General features: G+C 39.9%; 1 protein-coding gene across 1 annotated transcript; it reads right to left on the bottom strand.

Moving 5' to 3' along the window:
• CLPTM1L (CLPTM1 like) lies at positions 1 to 24,295 on the bottom strand. Its single transcript, XM_015854277.2, has 17 exons — positions 24,023 to 24,295; positions 23,753 to 23,853; positions 21,449 to 21,638; positions 20,801 to 20,943; positions 18,867 to 18,945; positions 16,133 to 16,250; positions 14,448 to 14,542; positions 12,831 to 12,915; positions 10,951 to 11,054; positions 9,923 to 9,988; positions 9,380 to 9,430; positions 8,390 to 8,472; positions 7,041 to 7,075; positions 6,687 to 6,742; positions 6,557 to 6,601; positions 2,954 to 3,069; positions 1 to 2,068 (listed from the first exon to the last, which is right to left on the bottom strand). Exons 1-17 carry the CDS (start codon positions 24,185 to 24,187, stop codon positions 1,984 to 1,986), a joined length of 1,617 nt encoding a protein of 538 aa, XP_015709763.1. The 5' UTR covers positions 24,188 to 24,295; the 3' UTR covers positions 1 to 1,983.
• Between the last annotated feature and the right edge of the window lie 53 nt (positions 24,296 to 24,348).

Raw genomic sequence — 24,348 nt, 5'->3', positions numbered from 1 at the left:
TGCCGTACAATGAGGTGTTTTTATTTGGAAATGGAATGCATAAAACAGTGACGAGAACAGGAAAGCCTCGATCGTTTTAAAATTAAAATGCCCTAATTCTATATTCCTTGTGACTACTGCATGGAATGTTATGAGGTTATCGTCACCAGAAATGAAAGACAAAAGACCAATAAACTCAGAGCACGGAAAGGTGCAAGAGTGATTTTTCAGCAGCTGCATGCAAAATAATAAAATAAATAAATGTTTACACATGAGAAATACCCAAATACGACACTCTGGACTTTCAGAAGCCACTTTAGAAGAATCAATTATTGACTGCTCTGAAATGGCACCAAAAAGGCAATGTATCGTTTGCATTTTTTTATATCAGGAAAAATGTTCATGCTCCCCACATTTTTACTAGGAGTCCCAGATGAATTTGCTTAACTACAAAGGGCTTCTTCCAAACAAATCCAAAACATACAAGACAGAACCACAACCTCAGATTTGCATAGACTCGTGGATATTTAATGCCAGCACCAACAGCTCTGCAGCCCTCCTCATTTACAGTTAACAGCGTAAAGAGGCCTTCACATAAACATGAGGTAAATATTCACTTTGAGGCTCCTTTCCATTGCCAGCAGCACATAAGGATTTCAGGATAAGAGAGACTGTAGTCTGTGACAGAATTATTTACGTGTGTTTCCATATCATTCTGGGACTCGAGCATTTATAACACTTCTGCAGTACCAGAACTGGATAAAATCTACTTCATAAAGCAGTTAAAGACTACTGCACTGTCTCTGTGTTCTTTGAAGTTATTCGATTAATGTTTCCAATCGACGGCAAACAGCAGTTAAATAGCCTTGTACAAACAGGGTGCTATTTAACGCAGCAGCTGATGAATGATTAGGGTGACTCTGTAATTATTGGCCAAAGGAAAAGCAGAATTACAAATAAGAATTCTGCCTTTTGCATTTTTTCTGTTTAAATTATTTGAAAGTAAGATACTTATTCTTCCCCAGGCTGGTTTTTAACCCTTCTTCCAGGAAGTGTGCTGTAGAGCAACGTCATTCCACCTGAATGATGTGTTTAATCATATAAATACAGTGGGGATGGGAGAGAGAGGGGAAGGACCGAGGAATTATTAAAGTTGAAATATGAGGGAATCGGCCCCTTATGTCACTCAGATACCACATTATGAAATATTAAGATGTTGTAAGAGACCTTCCTAGCACAGAACAATGATTTGCATTACATGAATACTTACTATGGCAAGAAATAAGGTTCGTCAACGATGCAGAAGGATTTATATGAACTTGGATACACGTTGAAAAAAATCATGTTACACTTGTTTCACATCTTCATTCCATTTAAGACAACTGATACCCTCTGTCATGTTGTGGGCTAACAAAACAGCTAGAATTTTAACACAACCACCTGCCTTTTTCATTCTTTCCAACATATTTGAAGCTCTGAACTTTCGATGTCCACATATCAATTTAATACTAACCTCTAAAACTTCCATTATTTCTGTTACCAGGCTAGAATGATTCATAATTAGTGTTCAGTCTGATAATTACACATTTTCTTTTTGACAGCCTCCAGTTTGGCAGTAATGCTTGGCTCTGCTGTAACACACTGGTTTGTTTTTTCACTTTTCACAGTGGCATTGCACCACACTTCCACTTACTGAGTTGCCTTAAAAACACAGATTTGGATATTAATTACAATGCTTTAGACACTTAAGGTTTTCACTCAAAAGGAGCTTAAATGCAGGAAGATTATTTAATGACATCTGTCAGAGTGTGGACCTTGTGAGGACACAGGAGGATCTTGAAACAGGATATCAAAACTAGATTTTTGGCAATATAGAAGATGTGTAGTCCATGTAGTTCTGTCATAAGCTCTAAAAATACTCTTATTAAATAAGTTTTTCTTCCTTAAGACCAGATAATACGTGTTATCAGTAGAAGTCCAGGGGTCAGAATCTTCAATTATTAATTATTCCCTGTGAGCTTTTTTTTTTGGCTTCTCTTCATAGGATTCTCCATATTCATTCACTCTGCTCTTATCCACAGGATAAAGCCTGGCAAGGAAAAAAATAAAATAAAACTTGTTACCCGTAAGTTACCGGTCTGCTGCCTGCAGGACATTTAAGCGGTTCTCTACTATTCAATTTTAAATTGAAAAGTATATATATAGTATATATATAAATTTGAATAGTATTCAAATTTATTGAATTGAATTCCTTTCTCATCATATTTTCAATTTCCATTTGTGGCCTAAAAATACAGCAGATTTAAAAATTAACTAGAGAAACACCAGATAGTAAGACTTAACAAGTTGCCTCATAACCGGGCCTCTTAAGAGACAGGACAATTCCCATAAAGCTTGGCTGGAGTATTTCTCAAGCAATCCAAGACAATTCTCCAGTTCAAAACTAGGGCGTAGCCCCTATCAGAAGCTGCCAAGTTTTTAATTTCTAGATAAAAAAAACTCACCTTGGGAGGAGACCTATTTCGCTACTCTTATGTGTAAGTATATAAACCTAAAAATCAAGTCTGCATTTACCATTCTGGTAAATCATAAACTTGGCTTAAAATTATTGTTTCTTTAGAGAAATATTTGACCTTAGGAAGTTCATCTTAGGCAAGATAGTTGGAAAAAATCTTTAGTGTGATGGAACAGGTTGCCCAGTGAGGTTGTGGATGCCCCCTCCTTGGAATCATCCAGAGCCAGGCTGGATAGGGCTCTGAGCAACCTGGTCTAGAGGGAGGTGTCCCTGTCTATAGCAGCACAATTGGAACTGGATGATGTTAAGGGTCCATTTTAACCCAAACTATCCCGTGATTCTATGAACCTAATAATATTTTTACTGACTACTGCACAAAGCCTTTCCTGATTGTTTTGTAGTTCTTACACCAATCTAGAGTGTTGGAAAAACTCTTAGAAATACTGAAGAAAGGCATACCATCTTTGGTAGAGATAGACCAGGAACACAACATCGTCTCGAAAGCATGCCAGCCTATGAGATGTTGGCATCGTGATAATAAAAGCAAATATATCATCAATAAAGGTGTTGAATGCCTGCAAATATAAGAACAGAACACTTCAGTTAGCTGTCAAGAAACAAAATCATACAAAATGAATCAAGGTGTTAATACAAAGCTACAGGGTACAGGCTTACTTGTGTTGTTCAGCAGATACACAGACTATCTCTTATTTATAACAATATTTAATGCTGAAAAACTACTGCAAACTGAAGTGCTTTTTTAAAATGAGGATCACACTGATTACTTAACTACAGTTAAATTAAAAAGGATGTAGGTCTCAACACAAGCTGGCAACATGCTCTTGCATTTCAGAAGTCCAACTGCATCCTGGGTTGCATTAAGAGAAGCATGACCAGCAGGTCAAGGGAAGTGGTTCTGCCCCTCTGCTCTGCTCTCATGAGACCCCACCTGGAGTACTATGTCCAGTTCTGGGGCCCCCAACACAGAAAGGACATGAAGCTGTTGGAGTGGGTCCAGAGGAGGGCCATGAAGATGATCAGAGGGCTGGAGCATCTCCCCTACAATTAAAGGCTGAAAGAGTTGGGGCTGTTCAGCCTGGAGAAGGCTCCATGGGGACCTTACAGTACCTGAAGGGAACCTAGAAGAAAGCTGGGGAGGGACCTTTAATGAAGCCGTGTAGCTACAGGACAAGGGACGTGGCTTTAAACTGGCACAGGGTAGATTTAGACTAGGTATTAGGAAGAAATTCTTTACTGTGAGGGTGGTGAGACACTGGAACAGGTTGCCCAGTGAAGCTTTGGATGCCCTCCCTGGAAGCACTAAAGGCCAGGCTGGATGAGGCTTGAAGCAACCTGGTCTAGAGGGAGAGTCCCTGCCTACAGCAGCAGGATTGGAACTGGATGATCTTAAATGTCCCTTCCAATCCAAGCCATGCCATGATACTGTTTCAGGTAAGTGAGAGAATTATTGTATGAGAGGAAAAACATGTATTCAACTTCAGCAAAGTTTTTAAAAGAAACTGACAAAAAATGTATTCAAAGTCCTTACTGAAATGATTTAAGATTTACAAAATACCATAGTTCACTTTCACTTTCTGTGGGTAAATTGAAACTTCTGCAAGAACTTACTCATTTATTGCTCTTAAGAACATTAACTTGGCAGCCCTGGGGAGATTTTAAAACATTTTCAGTGCCTTCCTGGAAGCAAACATCCATCCCTTATCCGAGATGCAATTTTCTACACTATTACTGCTCAGCTAGAAATACTCTAGGCTCAGCTTCTGAAGCAGTTGTGAAATATTTATCACTTTTTCATCAGTGATAAAATTTAAATTCACAGACATTTGCTGGGAAAGGAATGCAGAGAGGCTCCAAACACGCGAAAATGACATTATTTCGACAGAGAAGGTAAAGGAAGTGAAGAGCAGGGCAACTCCTCTGGATCTGTTTCTAGTCTATAGAGAAGACTAGAAGTCAATTCTTAATAGTACACCAGCTTTATTACTCATCAGATGGTGCAATAAGCTCACTAAAAACACCTGGAAAACCAATTCAGCAAAGAATGTTCACTATTGGGTTAGCAAACAATCTCCTTACAATGGCTTCTCCTTTCATTATCAGAAAGTTGTTATTCTGGCTTCACTGTGCATAAATCCATGTCACAAGAAAGGAAGAAAAAGACTTACTCTTGAAAATTAAACTACTGTTTGTATTATGAAACAAAGTACGAGAAGAACACTGAGGTGCTGGATAGGAAGAAGTTCTTATTAGTTCCAACAGAAAAGTTCCTTCTGGCAAGTCAAAACTAATCCATCAATCTAAAGTGCTCAAAGAATACGTATGGCACTTCTCAAGCCTGTGCAAAGATCAGTCATGGAAAAAATAAACAACTTGGCTAGGTAGGAAAATGAGGCCTTTCCAAGTTAACTCCCAAGTGAGAGATCCTATGGTGATGAAAGGAAGAAAAAGCTAGAAGTTTCATCCTTCTCTGGGCATTTAGGCAGCCCTCAAAAATAATGGAAATTGAATACATCAAGGCAACTCATATAATAGTATTTAATATAGCTGGTTTTCTTTTGAGATTGCTCCATTTGAACATATGCCTTGTTAAAGCACAAGGGTATAAAACATAAAACGAAAAAACCCATAAAACCCACGTTCATTGTGGTAGTTTTTGGCATCTCTCAACAGCAGCCATGCAAATGCTCTTTAAGAAAAGGCTATTCAGCAGCAAAACTCTGCTGTGAAGGTTACCCACTGCTTCAATACTGCCCTTGCATCCCACTGTCCTTTAACTGCTGATAGCTCTTTTCAGTTACTCTATTTTGCCACCAATACAACATTGTGAAATTACTTCCCTGCACCTTTTATTCCCCTCTGTTAAAGGCACTCTGATTTATCTACTATGGGTTTGAAAAATTAGGTGTTTATTTTTATTTTTGGACTGATTTCTGTATTGAAAACCATTTAGTTACTATTCTGTTATTATCTATATTCCCATCTGTTTCTCCCAGATGGCTCAATACTCCTTCAAAATATAAAACATCAGAAATCTGGGCTGTTGTTGTAGGTTCACAGAAATGGAAGTTATGACCGGCACTCTGTTTTGAGACTTCATTTCTTCCATCATGCACTTTCTTTTCACAACTGAACAGAGAGTATGTTGAACAGCTTTTAACGCTTCCTTTTGAAGCAATTAAGTTCGGGAGAATTGAAATACATTGGCCCAAGAGGCAAATAAGGGAAGAAGGCAGGAGACTTGGAAACTCAATAGCGTGTGTTGCTTGTTCTCCCTATCAATGCAAGGAATATACCTGAGCATAGACATCTGGACGGACGAATACAATATCAACCACTCAGATGGTTTATAATGTATTATACACACCCATAAGCACCACACGTGGAGGTGCTTACGGGTGTGTAGGTATCAAAGTGTCAGTAAGCTCACCTATTTATTTACTTCTAATGAACTCACTTCCTCGTGTTAAGCCTTGTTACATTGCTGCATCATTTCCTACAGACTGCGTAGTGGGGACATCACAGTGCAGCCCCTTTTCCACCACATGGCAGCCTATCACACACTTGTCACTATCATTACACTTCCCAGAAGCTGGGAATTACCACACAAGCAGAAAACAATGTGTACTTTACTTCTGTCTCTGGAAGCTCGCACAACTTGCTAAAATAAGGCCTCTCAGTGCTCCTATCTGTTGAGAATTATGCTTTGTTAACACAATCTCTTTTTTGTTTTATTAAAGTATTAAACTGAACATTAAATCACTTGCAAGACCAGCATTTGTACACACCTAAGACAGGTGGCAGTAGAAAAAGCGACATCACCTGTGTCCAAGTTTGGATGAGATTCTCTTTATATCAAAGTCATTATGAGAAATGGATTTATTTTTCCTTAAAGAACAGTTGCAAATACATTTACAGGCAGTTTAGTTCTTGAAACAAAAAGAAAAGCACTCATAGCCTTCAGCTACTTAATACTTAGTTGTTTTTCTCAGAAAACTGTTTTCAAAATGACAGAACCAGTCATTAAATTAGAGCTTTACTTACTTTGTATGTGAAAGCCTTCCAGGGTAAGTGTGCAACAGATTTCATCTAGGATGAAAAGAACGCATCATTTGTATTAAAAGCCTGGAAGAAGATACTAGAACAGTTGCCTTTTATTTCTTTTCAGTCTCACCTTGTAATTTACAAACAGCTGGGGCAGCATAAACAGGAAACCAAAAGCATACACTCCTGAAGATAAAATACAGAAAACTTAACAGAGAAAGGCAGAACAGAAGTATTCTTCCACAATTAAGACATTTAGATTTTCCTAATGAGAAAATACATTTAATCCTTCTGTTTCAATGTTGGTCAATTCTTCTCCCTTTCTTAACCGCAATAATTCTGCAACCCATGTTCCAGTTATTGTTCCACTCCATCATGCTGATCCAGGTGATATCAATGATTTTTTACTTTCAAGTCTTTGTCTCCAATGGAGGAAACATGAATAATAATAATAATAATAATAATAATAATAATAAAGACTTACCATTGACAAAGCTGTTAATCAGCCAGGAGTACCAGCTACAAACAAACAAGGCAATCCAGTTACTTTTCACTTGAACCAAAATCATGTACTTGCCATACATCATCTACACAGCAGTACTCTGTGAATGTGTTGAGAACTGCACAAACTGAACACCTCACATCTCCCTTTTAGTAGAAGGGCTCTGGAGATGCTGATAACCATTAAGGAGCTGATGCTTCACATCCAACAATTCTAGAGAGCTTTATTAAGTACCTGTATACCTTTGGAGAATGTTCTAAGACTTCTGCATGCCACCTGACATCAAGCAATGCTGCGCACTGATGTTCAATGGAGCAAACCCTTAGCTCCAGCATTAGTAACCTTACAGACAGTTTAGATGGTACAAATTCCATGCTTCTGCTTGTAGTAGTAGATAGCAGAGAGCTGTTCTATCCGCTGCAGGCAGAGAGAGCCAGCATTTTTAAATGCTATTTATTTGTTAACTAATGAGATCAGAACCTTTTGAAGAAGCTATTTTTCTAATAACAAAGAAATGGCCCCAAGTTTTGGTACAAGTGTTACAGCACATGTGGACAGCAACAGAAAATTTTTCTCATGTTATTTTAAGGCTTTGCTTGCTCTTCCCCACATCTCTTCTGGGCCTAGAGACTATGAAAATAGCCTACACAGTCATCACCAAGCTTGTGTTTGCGGATTTTTTTCCTAGAGCAAAGTCTCATGGCTACCTACTTGTCTGCATTTCTCCAGTCAAAAATAAACTAGCTGTATTGTTTTCAGTGAAAGGGGACGGGAGTTTCACCTTCTCAAATACAGACCCTTCCGCTCTTGTTGAAGTCTCACGGTAAGTCTGTGGTTTGAGGGAGTACAGGCTCCTTTCTTAAAAACAATTCTGCTTGTTTGTCATCCTACCCGCTGTATTTCTCAAGAGAGAAATCCCTTGGTCAAAGCAAATAATCTGAGGAAAGTTTTTGCTTCTCTCCATTACTCAACTCAACCACAGTAACCTCTTATCTCTCCCTGTCATCTTATCTGCTCCCTGAACAGCAAATTGAAGCTTTCTTCCTCCTCTTGTGATTGACAGCTTAATCTTGTATGCAAGTTATTGAATACTGCAGTAATATCAGATTACTTGTGAGAAAACACAGCTTGAAATAAGCTGCAGCTTACACAGTGTTAAAAAAGAGCTACACTTTCCAGCCTTAAAATCCATGCAAGTGTACAGTTCTGAGCTTGTAGTCACACAAACAGAACTAACTGATTTCTGTATCCCATCATCTCCAGTTAATTAATACAGAAAAAAATGGGGGATGTTCCAACCTTTTACAAGAACCTTTATAGACTTACGGTACCTTTTGTATTTGACATTCAGCAAAGAGTAAGCTGCACCTCCAATACACAGTGGATAGAGTAAATACGACAAGTATTTCATAGCCTAAAGGATAAGGAGAATAGTTCATTAGTTCACAGTTAATATACAACAGACTTTTCATGGCATCATCTCAAAGACAACCACATCTTTTTCTTTTCCTGAACATCTCTACTATTATTTCCAGAATGCTTCAGTTCAAGGGATCCTGAAAATTCTGGTGCTCAGTTGAGACCACCAAAAACCTCAGTACATAAAGCTGCAAGACACAGTATGAAGTCCAGTTTAAGAGTAGCTCTCCACTTAACACCACTGTTGCTAGCTATGATCAGTTATTGTACTGGCGTAAGTAACAAGTACCAATACTGATTTTCAAATCTGTAAGGATTACACATGGAGAGTAACTTTTCTTCAGATATGTGGCTTGCCATTATGAGAAAAATGTTTCAACCAGATTCCAGCTTCAAACACACAAGTAATTCAAGACTTCTGGCCTGTTACAGATGTATTGATATCAGCATCTGACCCACAGATTAACTATAAACTTCTAAATCTTTCCAGTACAGAAAGCAGATGGTGCTCCTTAAATCTGATCAGATTTATCTGAGACCTGATGATGAGCTTTACAGTCACAACAGGACAAGTTCTGGAAAGATGCTTTCAATCACTCATGAGTTACTGGTGCAGACATATTAATTGCTAGACCAAATTTGGTAACTTGTTTCATCTAGTTTGACATTCTTAGTACAGATGACATTTTCTTCAAACACTGTCATTCAGATAACAAAGAACTCTTTTGCTATTTCTTTTCATAAATTATTAGAATGAATCTTCCCTAACTGATCATATGCATGATGATGATCCCTTTAACAAGTACGAGAAAATGAAAAATATACTAGAAGGAATAAAATGAGCAAAAGAACAGAACACATATGTAGACTTCATAGACTAGAAGTCAAGGATTCCCTCTTACCTGGGTATCATATTCCTCAGTTTTCTTTTCAGAATCACTGGATGTACCAAACTGCAATATATATAAAATAAATAATAGAGACAGAACTGGGAGAAAAGGGACAACTCCCTAAATAGAGAATGAAACTGCAAACTAACTTGCTTATACAGTCAGCAAGGTAACAGTTCAAAGACATTATCAGTTCTTCCATACAACAGTCAAGCAAATGTCCTGTTCAGTCTGCTGCATAGGGGTTTGATGTTTTTCTTCATAATTGTTTAGGAAATAAAGCTTAGGTTGGATGTCAGGAAAAACTTCTTCACAGAAAGGGTTGTTAAGCACTGGAATAGGCTCCCCAGGGAGGTGGCTGAGTCACCATCCCTGGATGCGTTTAAAAACCATTTGGATGCGGTGCTCAAGGACATGATTTAGCGGAGGGTTGTTAGAGTTAGGGAAGAGATCTTTACATCACTGAAAGCCACGAGTCACAGTATCCTACAGTTACTGTTAAGGAGGCAGAACGCTCGAGAGTGCAAACCGCTGAAGTATTGATGTATACTATACCTGAATTTTGGGTCGTATGCCTTGCCACTTTACTGTCATTTTCAAAGCCTTCTTCACTTTCCAGAGCTGTTATTAACAAAACAAAACGTGTAAATAAGGAGAAGATTTTCTTATGTAAGATTCAGATAATCAGAATTAAGATCCTAGAACATCTATTTTAAGCAACACAGCTGAATAAAGCTGTAATAGTCTAATTTCAGCACACTGTCTATATGTTGATACAAACCAAATGGTGTGTTCCTTGACAAGTACAACATAGAGAAACTGTACTACTAAGTACAGTTGAGGTGTGCGTAGTACCTCAGCTGAGGTACTGTAAGTAAAGTAACAAAGTCCTTTCAGGACTTAAGGTCTTAAGGATCACCTTGTGATTTTGCATTCATATCTCCAACTACAACAGACATGTACCTAAAAATTCCACATGGGAATCCCAAATTTATTTTTATATAATGAGCAATTCTCAGATCTGCAAACAGCGCTAGGTAGAGAGATTCTTCCTTCCTGCTAGGGCTGACTTTGTGCTTCACTGCACCTAAGCGGGCTCCTAAGGAGTATCAGCAGCCCACTGGTCTGGTGGGCAGCCATCAGTCCCCCCTTCCTTCCCCAAGCACCTCAGTCACAGCCAGGGACAAAACCGCAGACCTGAGGGCGGCGTCTGATGGCCCACAGCCAGCTCTTTACCAAACGTGTCTGTGAAAGCTTGCTGACACAGTCATACATGCCTGCTCACTAGTGATGTGTATCACTGATGTTGACAGGAAGGAGGCTCAGCGCAGCTCTACGCTTGGTTTCCACAGTTTCATCTGATACATCCCAGGAAAACACCAAGACTCCCAGTTTGTTATTTGATAAAGGGAAACAGCAGTGTTTTTCCAGTAACTACTTTAGCAACCCTTTTCTACAATTAAGTGACAAAATGCTCTGCTAAGCAATACTGGAAAACTCCAGACACAGATGATGGATGCTCCTGAGAATACTGCTACTGTACTGTTACTGAGAACATTGGTTCTAGAGCTTTACCAACTCACCTCAATTACAGCACCAATGCCCGCTGGGATCAGGACCAGTAAACTCGTTTGTTCATCCAAAAGGAAAAGAAATATTACTACAGTACTAAAGCACCTCCAAAGCACTAGATGGAAAAAAAAAAAACCAGAAGGTTTATTAACATTTACATAAACAGTTGAGATGAAGAAAGACTACTGGCCCATTTACTTTAATTCTGTCCTAAGCTGTTTAAGCGTGAACTAGTACATCTTGACAGATCAAACAGACCTAGAAACAGATCTATAGACCCCACAACATTCTCATGGAGAATCTGTCTGCTCATGGTTTGGATGTGTGTATGCTCTGCTGGGTGAAACAGAGGCTGGATGGACAGGCCCAAAGAGTTCTGGTCAGTGGAGTTCAATCTGGTTGGCAGCCAGTCATGAGCGGTGTCCCCCAGGGCTCAGTACTGGAGCTGCTTCTATTTAACATCTTTATTAACGACCTTGATGAGGGGGATTGAGTGCACCCTCAGTAAGTTTGCAGATGATACTAAGTTGGGAGTGAGTGTTGATCTGCCAGAAGGGAGAAGGGCACTACAGAGGGACCTGGACAGACTGTATCAATGGGCCAAGGTAAATTGTATGAATTTCAATAGGACCAAGTGTCAGGTCCTGCATTTTGGCCACAACAACCCCAGGCAACCCTACAGGCCTGGGGGTGGTGTGGCTGGAAAGCTGCCTGACAGAAAGGGACCTTGGTGTGCTGATGGACAGTCAGCTGAATATGAGCCAGCAGTGTGCCCAGGTGGACAAGTAGGCCAATGGCATCCTGGCTTGTATCAGGAATGGTGTGGTGAGCAGGACTAGGGAAGTCATCCTGCCCCTGTACTCAGCACTGGTGAGATCTCATCTCAAGTACTGTGTTCAGTTTTGGGCACCTCAGTACAAAAAGGACACTGAGGCGCTGGAGCAGGTCCAAAGAAGGCCAACAAGGCTTGTGAAGGGCTTAGAGAATATGATCTATGAATAGAAGCTGAGGGAGCTGGGGCTGTTTAGTCTGGGGAAAAGGAGGCTGAGGGGAGACCTTATTGCTCTCTTCCACTATCTGGAAGGTGCTTGCAGTGAGAGCGGGGTTGGTCTCTTCTCACTGGTGACAGGACAAGGGGAAATGGCCTCAAGTTTCACCAGGGTAGGTTTAGGTTGGATATCAGGAAACACTTCTTTACAGAAAGGGGTGTTAAGCACTGGAATAGACTCCCCAGGGAGGTGGTTGAGTCACCATCCCTGGATGTGTTTAAAAACTGTTTGGATGTGATGCTCAGGGATATGATTTAGCAGAGGGTTGTTAGTTAGGGTAGTATAGTTAGGTTGTGTTTGGACTTGTTGATCTTTAAGGTCAATAAGCAGATTCTCCGCATAAGAACCATGTTGCTGTTTATCCTGATTCTGAATGCCTAATTTTTGCCTCATATTGATACTGCTCACATGTTTTCATCAGTCTGCAAATATGACACCATTAAGGATAATCTCAGAGGCCAGGTGGTTTCAGGTTTTCCATTTCTGTTTATAATCACAATGGATAATCTACAAGAAAAGCAGCCAGTAAGTTTTAATGCCATAAGCAAGGCTGAGGAGCGTTATATCTCCAGTGTCAGTGGCTGCCTGCCAGCTTCACCTGCCTCTGGAAAGGCTTGACATGATGTCAGACCACTGTTTCTGTCACCTTTACTACATCCTACTCAGTTCAACCCCCATCATACTAACAACGTTAGAACCAGCCTGCTAGCTATTTTCTTATGCACAAGAACAACTATTTCTACCATCTCGGATGGAACCACAAAGTTTCAATTGAAAGTAAGAATAAAAGCACACGGTTTATCTTATACAACACAGACATCACTTTGCATGCTGGGCCATACCTGCTTTTGTAGACATCCCAATCATGCTTCTTTTTTTCTTCCAAAAACTGATGTCATTTTTAAACGCAAGGAAATCAAAGAGAAGCTGCAAATAGCAAAAAGAACACTCAATTCCTTAACACTGGCACTAAATAAGACTGCCAGCTGAACAGTTAAAAATGCATTAGGATGGTGTGTGAACTAAAAATTAGAACAAATAAAAGGTAAAGAGAAAAAACTGTTTTAAAAGCCCAGGCTCCAAATGGAGCACGAAAAGACAGGAGGAACAGTATGTACTGCTTCTACTCTAACACTGCACAGCGCTGCATGCCATGAAGAAAGTTAGTGACCCAGTACAAGATAACACATGGCAGAGGACAGAGAACTGAATACCTGCAGGGATTGCTCAGCTCTTTGACAGAGCAGGGAAAAATCACACTACATTCAGTAAGCACTTTGTACTGGACTGATAGTTTATGCTTGGATAGCACCAAAATTTCAATAAAATCCTATAATACTGCAAATTAGGTTCTCTCTCTATGTCAGCAGTAAGGATTCTGCAGTAAGCAGTCAGGTCAGGCTGGATGGAGCCCTGGGCAGCCTGGTCTAGTATCAAATATGGAGGTAGGTAGCTCAGCATGCAGCAGGGTGGTTGGAGTTCAATGATCCTTGAGGTCCCTTCCAACCCAAGCCATTCTATGACGATTCTATGATTTGGCCTAAACTTTAGAGACTTTCTAGCATTAAAATTATGAATAACAAATACTTTTTTTCAGGGTTTTTAGTACCTTTACTCAGTACATTTTTCAGTTTTTTCTTTACACATTCACTGTCTTAAAAAAATAAGCAGCACAGATTCAAGAATTTCTTATAGTATAGAAGAGAAAAAAATATCAGAAAATCTAACCCCAGCCTACTACCGTTTTACTGTCTGATAAAGAGAATGAAAAACAGAAGAGTGATAATGGTTGGGAAGTGTATGACTTTCAAACCCAATTAATTTTGTGTAATGCAACTGTAATGGAAACATATCATGCTCAACAAGTTCCCTGTCACAGAAGATGGGAACTGCATTGCACATAACTGTAGGCATCAAAGACGTTCAAAGTAGGATAAGACCTAAAAACACTGTCCACTGAACCAAAGATATATATTTAAAGCAAGTTACACCCAATACTGAAGGAGAGAAACATAACAAGAAATAACTACGCCTAGAACTACAAGCTCTGCAATTTACAGTAGCACATCTTTCAAGGCCAATCTAGATTTCTGCAAGGGTTAGTCGACAGAGACTCAAACTCTATTGGTTTGAGTCTATATAATACCCAATAGGTACTACTAGTGCTGTAACTACGCCACTGCAGTGATAGCCTTGTGATAACTCAACTTAGCAGAAAGCTTGAGCCACTGTTGACAGGTAAGTAATTCTTGGATCTCTAGTTGAACTCCAACTAAAAAAAAGTGATAATGAATTTTATGAGTTTTATATTTCATTTAATATTATTACTTAAGACCTAGTTACTGTTTCCAAGAACAGTTCTCAATAAATGAAAGAGCTGAAATGCAAACATCTTCCCCCCCCCCTCTTTTTTTTCCTTATATTCTATAATATCTGAAATCCAAAGTTATTCCACTTACATGGAATGCTGCTACAAAGAAGGTCAAAGCCAGAAAGTACAGGTTAGTGTCAACAAAAATTCCTTTCACTTCATCTGCATCCTTTTCTGAAAATCCTAAGAGAAAGAAGTAGTAGATAGTTAATTGCTGTTTTGCTAGAATTTCATTTGAAGAGAAACCTTCTTATTTAACCACCACACATTTAGGTAAGGAAATATAAACCCAAAACAAGATGGTAGCTTTATTGGTAAAACCTAAATCTACATATGTTTTGGTTAGTTATTAGGCTAGCCTTAAACACAGCCCATTAGTTACAAGCAGACACGTGCTTTTAACATGTACAACTACAGAGCCTAAGTTGAACAACTGAGACACAAATGGCAAGATACAGGAGGTCACTATGGTGCAAATAGGGAGAATAAGAATTATTCAACTCTGCCTCTGAACTCTTACATTCTAAATAAGAAAAGTGAGCCTCACAGTAAAAACAAAAACCAAGAAATGAGAAAAGGAAGACAATAAAGGTCAGTGAGAAACTTAACAATAAGTTTAGCATCAAATCTTTTGATGGCCCTAGTGGAACTAATTTGGAAGCTTCTCCTTGATAAAGGAAAAAGGAAAAGCATCCTCCAAAAGTCACAAGCTGTAAACCAAGAACCTATTTTCCACTGACTTTTGAAATCAAAAAAGGAGGAATGCTTTCTGCTTTTTTTAATATACTGGACAACCATTAATGCAAAGAGAACTGCCTGTGATAAGCAGAGTTACCAGAATGAAGGACTGTGTTTTGCAAATGACAGCTACAGCAATCCTTAGAACATCTTCAGTCAATGTAAAGATACTTTCTTGATGAAGCAGAGTCTCAGGCCCCATGATTAAAGTCTAAACTTCTCAGAAAACCTGAGTACTGTTGGCAGTTCTCATGATGTGGATCATCAAATTCTTTGGCAAATAAGTGCCATTCTGCCTCATTTCACAAAGTCTGATGGTTAATGTGATCTGGAAGCTGGCTACTCAAAGCTGTAACAAAGTTAGATTCTCACAAGCTACTGAGCTTGTCTATACATTTAAACTTTTGTACAGTCCAGACAAAGCAGGAATCAGAAACACAGAGCATGATAAAGTTCAAGCCTCTAAATCATAGTTGGCTTTCACTTCTCAGTTTATCTGTATTACCTTATATATTCATAACTAAAGTACTTGACCTGAGTCAAAGTGAGAGAGAAGTCAGTTCTGAAGTAGCAGTAGCAGTTTAATCAGAACCACAATGTTTTCCTGATTCTCAGCTCAAACTCAATGTCTTTTTCCTGCCTGCCTGCGCTTTGCCATGAGTATATGGTTAGAGCGACCAGCTACATATAAGCTTATATAAGAAGTGATCTAGCTTTTCCACTCTGTGGATGATGACAAGAGGAAAACTGTGATCAAAATGCTCTCAGTTGTGGCCACTTACAATTCTGCAATAGGACTATCCAAATAAAATTGAAAGTTATTCCACTTCTGTCCTCGATTCCTATCACACGTCAACATTTTGTTTCCACCTTACCTTATTAAAATAAAGCAATGTAAGATTTATACCACCAAACCTTTCTACCAGCTATCCAGAAAACAGTGCCTCTTTGTACTTGAAGGAAAGAAGACTGTTGTTTTTTTTCTTCTTCATTCATTTAGTTTTCACCTAGAGTCATTAAAAAATGAAAACATACCAAACTGCTGAAGGGAGTACACAGCGTCCTGCATGTGGATCCAAAACCGGAGTTTTCCGAGAGATATTTTGTCATATGACACTGTAAGAGGTAGCTCTGTCGTTGAGCGATTTATAACCTGTATTTCAGAACAGAAACAGCTTCTTTTTTAACAGAGGGAAAATTCTCAACATTCACTTTCACTCACTCTTTTGAAACTAAAGAAACATCATCATATCACATTATGATTTAATAACACAGTTTTAAGTCTGATGTCTTAAAAGCTTGAAATCTTTGTGGTTTTTTGTTTGTTGTTGTCACACAACAACAACCTTCCCCTCCCACCTCCCCCCGCCCCAAGAAATGCTAAATGATCAGTTTGTTCTGTTCAATTTCTTACAGAAACCTCACTGTTACTGTATACTAAAGCCCTTGAGAAGTTGACATGAAATTCCCTCTGCTGGTCTCAGTTGAAGTGAAAACAGCATGTTTAAAGAAATTTTCCATTCTGATATTTCTTCTATGAAAGCATATGAGAAGGTTATGCTAAGCTACAAGACACACACACACAAATCATACTCTGAAAGACATAGCCAGACCTTTACTAAATTGAGGATGTTTTTGAGATAAATGAAGGTTATAACAACTCATAACAAAACAACGGTGGCAAAGCAAGATGCTGCTGCCTGCTCAGAAAGGTGAAAGCAACACAGCTAAAGCTAAGATATTCTGCCTGTAAAACACAGCATATGGGATGCTGCAAGCAAGTTTAGTTTGATTCTCTGTTCCTATCTGCATTTCAATTATGAGAGATATCTAAGGGTCACCTTAAGTTGAAAAAAGTCTTACACTGACATAGCTCTTTCTCCACAACAACTGACTGTCTCTCAAATAGGTTTAAAACAAAATAAAATTACCCATAGAAATGCTAGAATTCTCCACAGCCACTTAAGCACAAGTTCAGGCAGCATATCTTAAATTTTCAAGGAAAGCTTACGGCTACAGACAGGCAGGCCCTCTGAATGATAACAGTTTAAGACCTATTGCTTTCAGCTTCATCTTACTCCTCAGACATAATCCCCACCTAAGAACTGTTACTCTACACTTTCTACGGTAATTACTTAGCTGACACTTATCAGAGGTGAATGGCTTTCTCCTGATCCTAATGTTGCAGTAAATGCTTTTAGGGTCCCCTGACATCGAGGTCAGATGTGAACTGAGAATTATGTTGTCTCTCCCATTCAGTCTTTCCTCCAGTAATCTAACCGGCCTCTCAAGGATTTTCAGTGAGAGGAGCAGAACAAGTGCTACTTCAGTTTAGCTGAGATGTGACGTTTGCTTAGCCTTTGAAAACTACGTTTCCAAACCTATGCGGTACAATCAGTTATTGAAGTAAGGCCTCAACACATCACATATTACTTCTAGCACTCAATCAGCAATACAAAACTGTGGGTGAACAGAGCAAACAAGTTCTGCAGTATTAATTTTAATCTGTTCTCTACACTAAGAAGTGCTCAGGGAGGTTGCAGAGTCTCCTCCTCTGCAGATATTCAAGACCTGTCTGGATGCCTACCTGTGCAGCCTGCTGTAGGGGGCCTGCTTTGCAGGGGGGTTGGACTCGATGATCTCTGGAGGTCCCTTCCAACCCCTACAATTCTGTGATTCCATGTGATTCTAATTGAGAACTCTGTGCAATCCCCAAACCCCCAGCACTGGGAAGAATACTTAAGATCATAGAATTACAGAATATCCTGAGTTGGAAGGGACCCGCAAGGATCAAGTCCAACCAACTCCTAGCTCCACACAGGACCACCAGAACCACTCAAAGTCCAAATCCTATATCTGAAAGCATTGTACAGATGTCCCTTGAATTCTGGCAACTTCAAGCTGTGATCACAACACTGGGGAGCCTGTTCTAGTGCCCTACCACTCTCTGGCAAAGAACCTTTTCTTAACACCCAACCTGGCCCTCCTCTGATGCAACTCCATGTCATTCCTTTGGTCCTGACACTGTTACCAAGGAAAAGAGATCAGCACCTGCCCTACTGCCCCACCCCTGGTGCAGAACCCAAACTTGCTCTTGTTAAACTTCACCGGCCACCAACCTGATGTAACCTCATCTACTCCAATATTTCCAAGTCCAATCCATCAGCCACTTGTTTGCTCATCATACTATGGACCTGACCATTATTTGTCTAAGCTAAACTTTATGAGTTAGAATGACAATCTAGAAGGCCTATGGAAAGCTTCCATCTACCAAGACTCCTACCTAGAAGATGCTAAATACAGATATTAACATTTAACAGGCAGTAGCTGGTCTCTTATCTCCACATTACTCTAGTGCCATCAACATGCAGTACACCCATCTTTCTAGAAGAAAAATAGAAGCAGCTCTGGGACACAAACACAACTTCATCAACCAGCTTAGGGACTCATGTGATTGCTCCCACCACAGTTGATGCAGTTTTCTCCTTATCCATCCAAAAGGCAGGAACAACGGAACCCAACCATCCTTTGGCAGAATGGAAGAAAGTGTTTGGCAAATATTTCTGCAAGGGTGGGGAGTTTCACAACCCAAATTCAGACATTACAGCTGACCATTAAGTCAAAGAACAGTCATTGATAGAAGCCTTTTAGTGACTCTGTAACAGATTTTCATTACAGGAAACAACTTGTGAAGAAAATCATAATTACAACAATATTTAAGATTACTATTAAAACTATTAAATGTAATTAAAGGTATTCTATTACTCACCATCAAATCTTTCACTCTGTTGCTTAGTTGATCAATAAATAATATTGGAAGATAATGCACTGTCTTCCCCAACTGAACCCTAGGATGTTTAAACATGGATTTTATGAATGCAGTGACCTAAAAAGCTCTTTAATTCAAGTTAGCACTAATCAGCACTTTGAGATCTATCCATACAGGTATTTCCCACCACCTTTCCAAGTACGTTACTCTCTAGCACACACTAAAAAGCAACTGCTAGCCTAGGCTACCACTGAGAGATGTCTGTGAAAGTAGAATGCATTCCATATTATTCTTTTCAGTTTATTTTTACTTTTTAGTAGAAAGAATAAGCAAAAGGAATGAAGGACAAATTAAATCAGCTGTGATGATGCTGAAGCTGCAGGATGAACAAGGGTAAAGGGAATTTAAAAGTTTATAAAAAAGAAACATGCTGACCGTATACTTGTATCCTTTGTCTCAAGTATCCCTCTCCTGCTTAACAACTCTCCACCATCTCCCCAACTCCTCTACACACTCAGTGACATCTACCAGATCAGCAACAGCAGATGCTCTACTTAGCATGGTTTTAGGTAGAGTAATGGTTGGCTGGGATGTGTATTACAAGGCTAGATACTATCAGCAGGATTGCACAAGGAGCATAAATCTCTCTCTTCCTGAGCAGAAGCACTTGCTGGGATTGTTCTATCATCCCACAAATCTGCACAGAGACAGTACTAGTTTAACATCCTTCAAGGCCTCTATAAAATTAACCACTGGACAACTGCTTTGCCAGTAGCTTAGAGAACTGTCCAGCCTAGTGCCCCCAAAGGGACAAATTCCTGAAGTCCTTCATTAGAGAGAAAGTTACACACACTCAGACTGGAAGTCACATAACTGAGCTTTTTTAAGTCTGAAAACAGAATTTTAATAGTTTGCAAAGAAGCCTCTATCCACGCTGATAAAGACTGCATACTAAATACTTAAGGAGTAACAATAATACACAGTATTAACTTCAGCATCAGTTTCTTTTGTTTCTTTAACTGATGAGAGTTAAATTTCTACAATACAACTACAATTAAAGCTACTTCTAGCAGAATTGAAGCACACTATTTCACTTCCAAACTACTTCCTGTATAATACAACAATAAATCAGCACTAAATTATATCTGGACATGACCAGAAGAGATTCATCAAATCCTTCCTGTTATGGGCCTGTCTTATGACTTGCTTGGTTTATCTATTCTGGTTGGGAAGCTATTTCAGAATCCCAGTGTCTGCTGACTAAGCAACTCCTTTTGCATTTAAAAGGATACTTGTAGAGAAAGGCATCAACATACGGCAGCACCAGCCAACACAGCACTATTTATATGGTTAATGCTGGAAGCAATTTAAGCAAGCTGCAAACAGAAGCTACTGCCTGTCTAAAAGCTCACTTTTGAGTATTTCCTTGAAAAAAAAGTGACATCATGTATGAAAATACATTGACAAAGTAGAACGAAGCAAACCATAGAGGGGAAAAAAAGGATGGGATACAAGAGATCAGCTGTGCTACTTAAGCGCTTGCTGTTTACACAGATAATGTGCACATGAAGGATAACTGTAAAGGTCAAGAGACAATTGCTTTAGTGACAAGAAGTATGATTTGAGAACAAGAGGGTATGAAGCCTGCTATAGCATTTTACTTGTATCTTTGTAGTTCTGTTTTGTGTTGCCATGGGAACTCCCACACAAAGAGGTACTTTAAATGCTGAACTGCCTAGGATCAAGGTATTTCCAATAAGGCTTTCAAGTACATAGTATCTCACTAGTGTCACTACTGAAGTACAGGCATTAAAGAGTGCCTATTCTTATTGCTTAAGCTCAAATTTAAGCAAAAAATACCAAAAGATGATTTTTACAGAAATATGAATTAAATTAATATTAACAATTCCAGCAAAATTAAGTTTTTAACTTACATTTTCATGTAACGGTGAACATCAGCAGGGAGTGATGATCCATCAAACACAAAATCTTCCACCATGACATTCAAGGTTAACCTTGATCTCCAGTGAGAGACAGGCTCATCTAGAGCACTGCTTGGCTTTTCTGCTTCAATTTGCTTTAAAAATACAATAAACATACACACTTATTGCTTAACCATGCAGAATTCTGAACAGGATAACACTCTAAATCACAGACAACTACTATTGGGCTGTATCGCAAAACAGATGTTAAGCAACTTGATTTTAACCACACCAAGCATTTTGCTCAACTATGATAGAACGATAGTTGTTCACTAGGAGAGTGGTTAGGCCCTGGAACAGGCTGCCCAGGGAGGTTGTGGATGCCCCGTCCTTGGAGGTGTTCAAGGCCAGGTTGGACGGGGCCCTGGGCAACCTGATCTAGTAAATGTGTATGTTTGGTGGCCCTGCCAGGCAGGGGGGTTGGAACTACATGATCCTTGAGGTCCCTTCCAACCCAGGTCATTCTGTGATTCTGTGATAGTGAAGGCCCACCATAATTTGACAAATGCAGGTATAGCAGATGCTAACGCTACAAGCATCTACAAAAGAAATGCATTTTCTTTCCCCACTTGTCCTCCTACATGGGGAATATCCACCTACCTGTGTGGTTGACTCTCCAGTGAGCAAATTAATCTCTTCTGGTTTAGGGACCATGTACGTGGTCAGAGGGCTTACTATATGCACCTGCTTACCATCATGCCAAGGCAAAACGCCCGCATGATGAAGAAAGATATATGCATATAACGTGCCATTATTTCGAGTTTTCTTTGGTACAGAGACATTCACTGTCCTAAAACACAAAATAAAGACATTATGAGATGACACATAGAAATATTAAGTTGTTACAGACAGGAATCACTGAAAATGTTACAATGTTCTGACAGCAAGCAAGAAAGTGCACCCCTCATTAACACGCCCTAAAGAGTCATAGCTGGGTCGGATCAATTCATATACTCCAGTATGTTACCACAGTGCCTGCTTTACCGTGTCTATTATCTCAAGATACTTTAATCTTTGTCCAGTATATCCTTTCTTATCCTAGAAAACAGGACCGCATTATCAGTACCGATGTTTTCCCGTCTATATGTTGCACTGTCAGAATTATGCCAGGATTTGTAAAGAACAACCTTCCATGTGCTGAGTGCGTTCAGAGATTGAATGCATGATTTAAAAAAAAAACAAACATAAAAGCAAAAAAAAAAGCAAAAAAAATGAGAAAAAAAATCAAAACCAAGCACTTTACCTTCTCAGTTACAGCGTGCTGAATACAGAACTATGTAGAGCCTCAAGCACCATGAACTCACTCTACTTGCATTTGCCAATTTGCATCCTTACCACTTTGCTTTGTTTCCTTCTACATACTTCTACTGGCATAGCAAGACTGTGTTAGTGAAACAGCTCTATTTCAAAACCTGCCAATGATTAAGATTAATGTGACCTAAATCACGGGAGTTCACATTCTTTTTATTATAAAAACAGAATGAGAAAGAGTTGGAATAAATCTTTGTCAAGAGAGCGAAAAACAAGACCACTGCTTTAAATAACAAAATTGAAGCAGTAAATATAAAGCATAAAAGCAGTTCTAATCACTATATACACCTCTTTATAATTAGAGTGCACTCAGACATTTATCTAAGGGCGAGATCTTAGTACTAACATCCCTTCAGAAGATCCTGAAACCCTGAAGCACCGGAAAAGTTTTACATCTATGATTATTAGCACTGAAACAGCTATATATAAGCTTGTCACTACAACAGAACATTCTATGACTTCCAGGTTCCATTCAGAGACTGAAATCACAGCTGTCAAGAAAAGAAATCACGTAGCTGGCAGACTGTGTATACGTTATTAAAGTTTCAAGCATTTCCAGGCACAGTGACGTAGGATTTTCACATTGGAAAGCCATCTCTGCTATCAGTATTATCAGTATGCTACTGCAAAATATTAGTTTATGTAGCTGAATACAGTACACTGATGTAAACTAACCAGTGTTGAAATGATACCGCACAACTCCAGCTTCAGGAGAGGATCCAAATGAGGACCATTAAGATCATCAAAGGGCTGGAGCTCCTCTACTATGTAGACAGTCTGAGAGAGCTGATGCTGTTTAGCCTGGAGAAGGCTCAGGGGAGACCTGCTACTGACCTTCCAATACTTGAAGGAAGTGTACATACAGGAAGGAAATCAACTTTTTACATGGGTAGACAGTCATAGAGCAAGGAAGAATGGTTTTAAACTGAAAAAGGGAAGATTTAGATTAGACATGGGGAAATTTTGTACTGAGAGGGTGGTGAAGTACAGGAACAGTTTGCTCAGAGAAGCTGTGATGCCCCATCCCTGGAAGCACACAATGCCAGGTTGGACGAGGCCCTGGGCAGCTGAGCTGCTGGGGGGCAGCCCTGCCCATGGCACAGGGTTGGAACTGGATGATCTTTGAGGTCTCTTTAAACCCAAGCTATTCTGTGATGAACGTAATAAGCCTAAGAGCCCTCTTATTAATGCTATATGAACTCAGTGTACCAAGTACAGCAAGGCACAACTGTATTATTGTTCATGAAACACTTCAGAAACTTCTAATCAAGGAAAAAAAATATACTTTTAAATATTTTTTTTTTTTAACCTATAGCAGCATCTTGTCCTCAGTTCCAAAGCTGATATCAAACTCACATCTTCCCTCCCTCAGTGCTGCCTCTATAGTTTGCGCTTTATGAACACAAGTGCAGACCAAACAGATCACACAGTATGCAAGAATGGTTTTGGATTCAAGCTAAAGAACACAAGAACAACTCTATTCTTCCAAGATTAATGTCACGAATAGTCAACTCGCTTATTTCATACACATTCCCATACACACGTTATTCAGGCTACAAACTGCAACAAACAGGTCACGCTTCTAAGACTCACCTTTCAAATTTCGACTCGATATCAAAATCCTCCACGTTCAAAACCAGATCGATGTTACTCTCAGCACCGATGTTTGACCGCGTGGTAGTATAGACGCTCAACTGAAACGAAAAAGCCAGCAGAGGGGGGAATCACGGGACAGAAGCATCAACTCACCCACCGGGAACCCTCAGATCTGTAGTAACGTAACTCCGCTACTTCTCCTCACTTCCAGTTCTCCCCTGACACCGCAGCTCACGGGTTGGGGCCCAGCCCAGCCCCGCCGCTCACCTGCAGCTTGGGCCTCCGCGCCAGGTAAGGCCAGACGCAGGCGGCCGCACCTCCAGCCGGGCAAGGCCGCGTGTAGACGATGCCGTACATGACCCAGCACGTGTGAGCCACGTACACGGCGAAGACCCCCACGGCCAGGCTGGTGAACGAGCTGCGGCTCAGCATGACGGACACCCCCACCGCCGCCGCCTCCGCCGCCCGCGCATCCCCCGCTGTCCGCTCGGAGCCTCCCAGCACGGCTCGCCGTCACGTCCGGAGGAAGCAGGTGCCGCACACGTCCGGTCGCGCCCCGTCGCTTAGTAACTGAATATGGAAACCGTGAGGGG

This window comes from Coturnix japonica, chromosome 2, assembly GCF_001577835.2.
Source record: "Coturnix japonica isolate 7356 chromosome 2, Coturnix japonica 2.1, whole genome shotgun sequence".
Taxonomy (NCBI): domain Eukaryota; kingdom Metazoa; phylum Chordata; class Aves; order Galliformes; family Phasianidae; genus Coturnix; species Coturnix japonica.
Note: the sequence above shows the minus strand (reverse complement) of the source record. Positions and strands in the feature narration are given on the sequence as shown.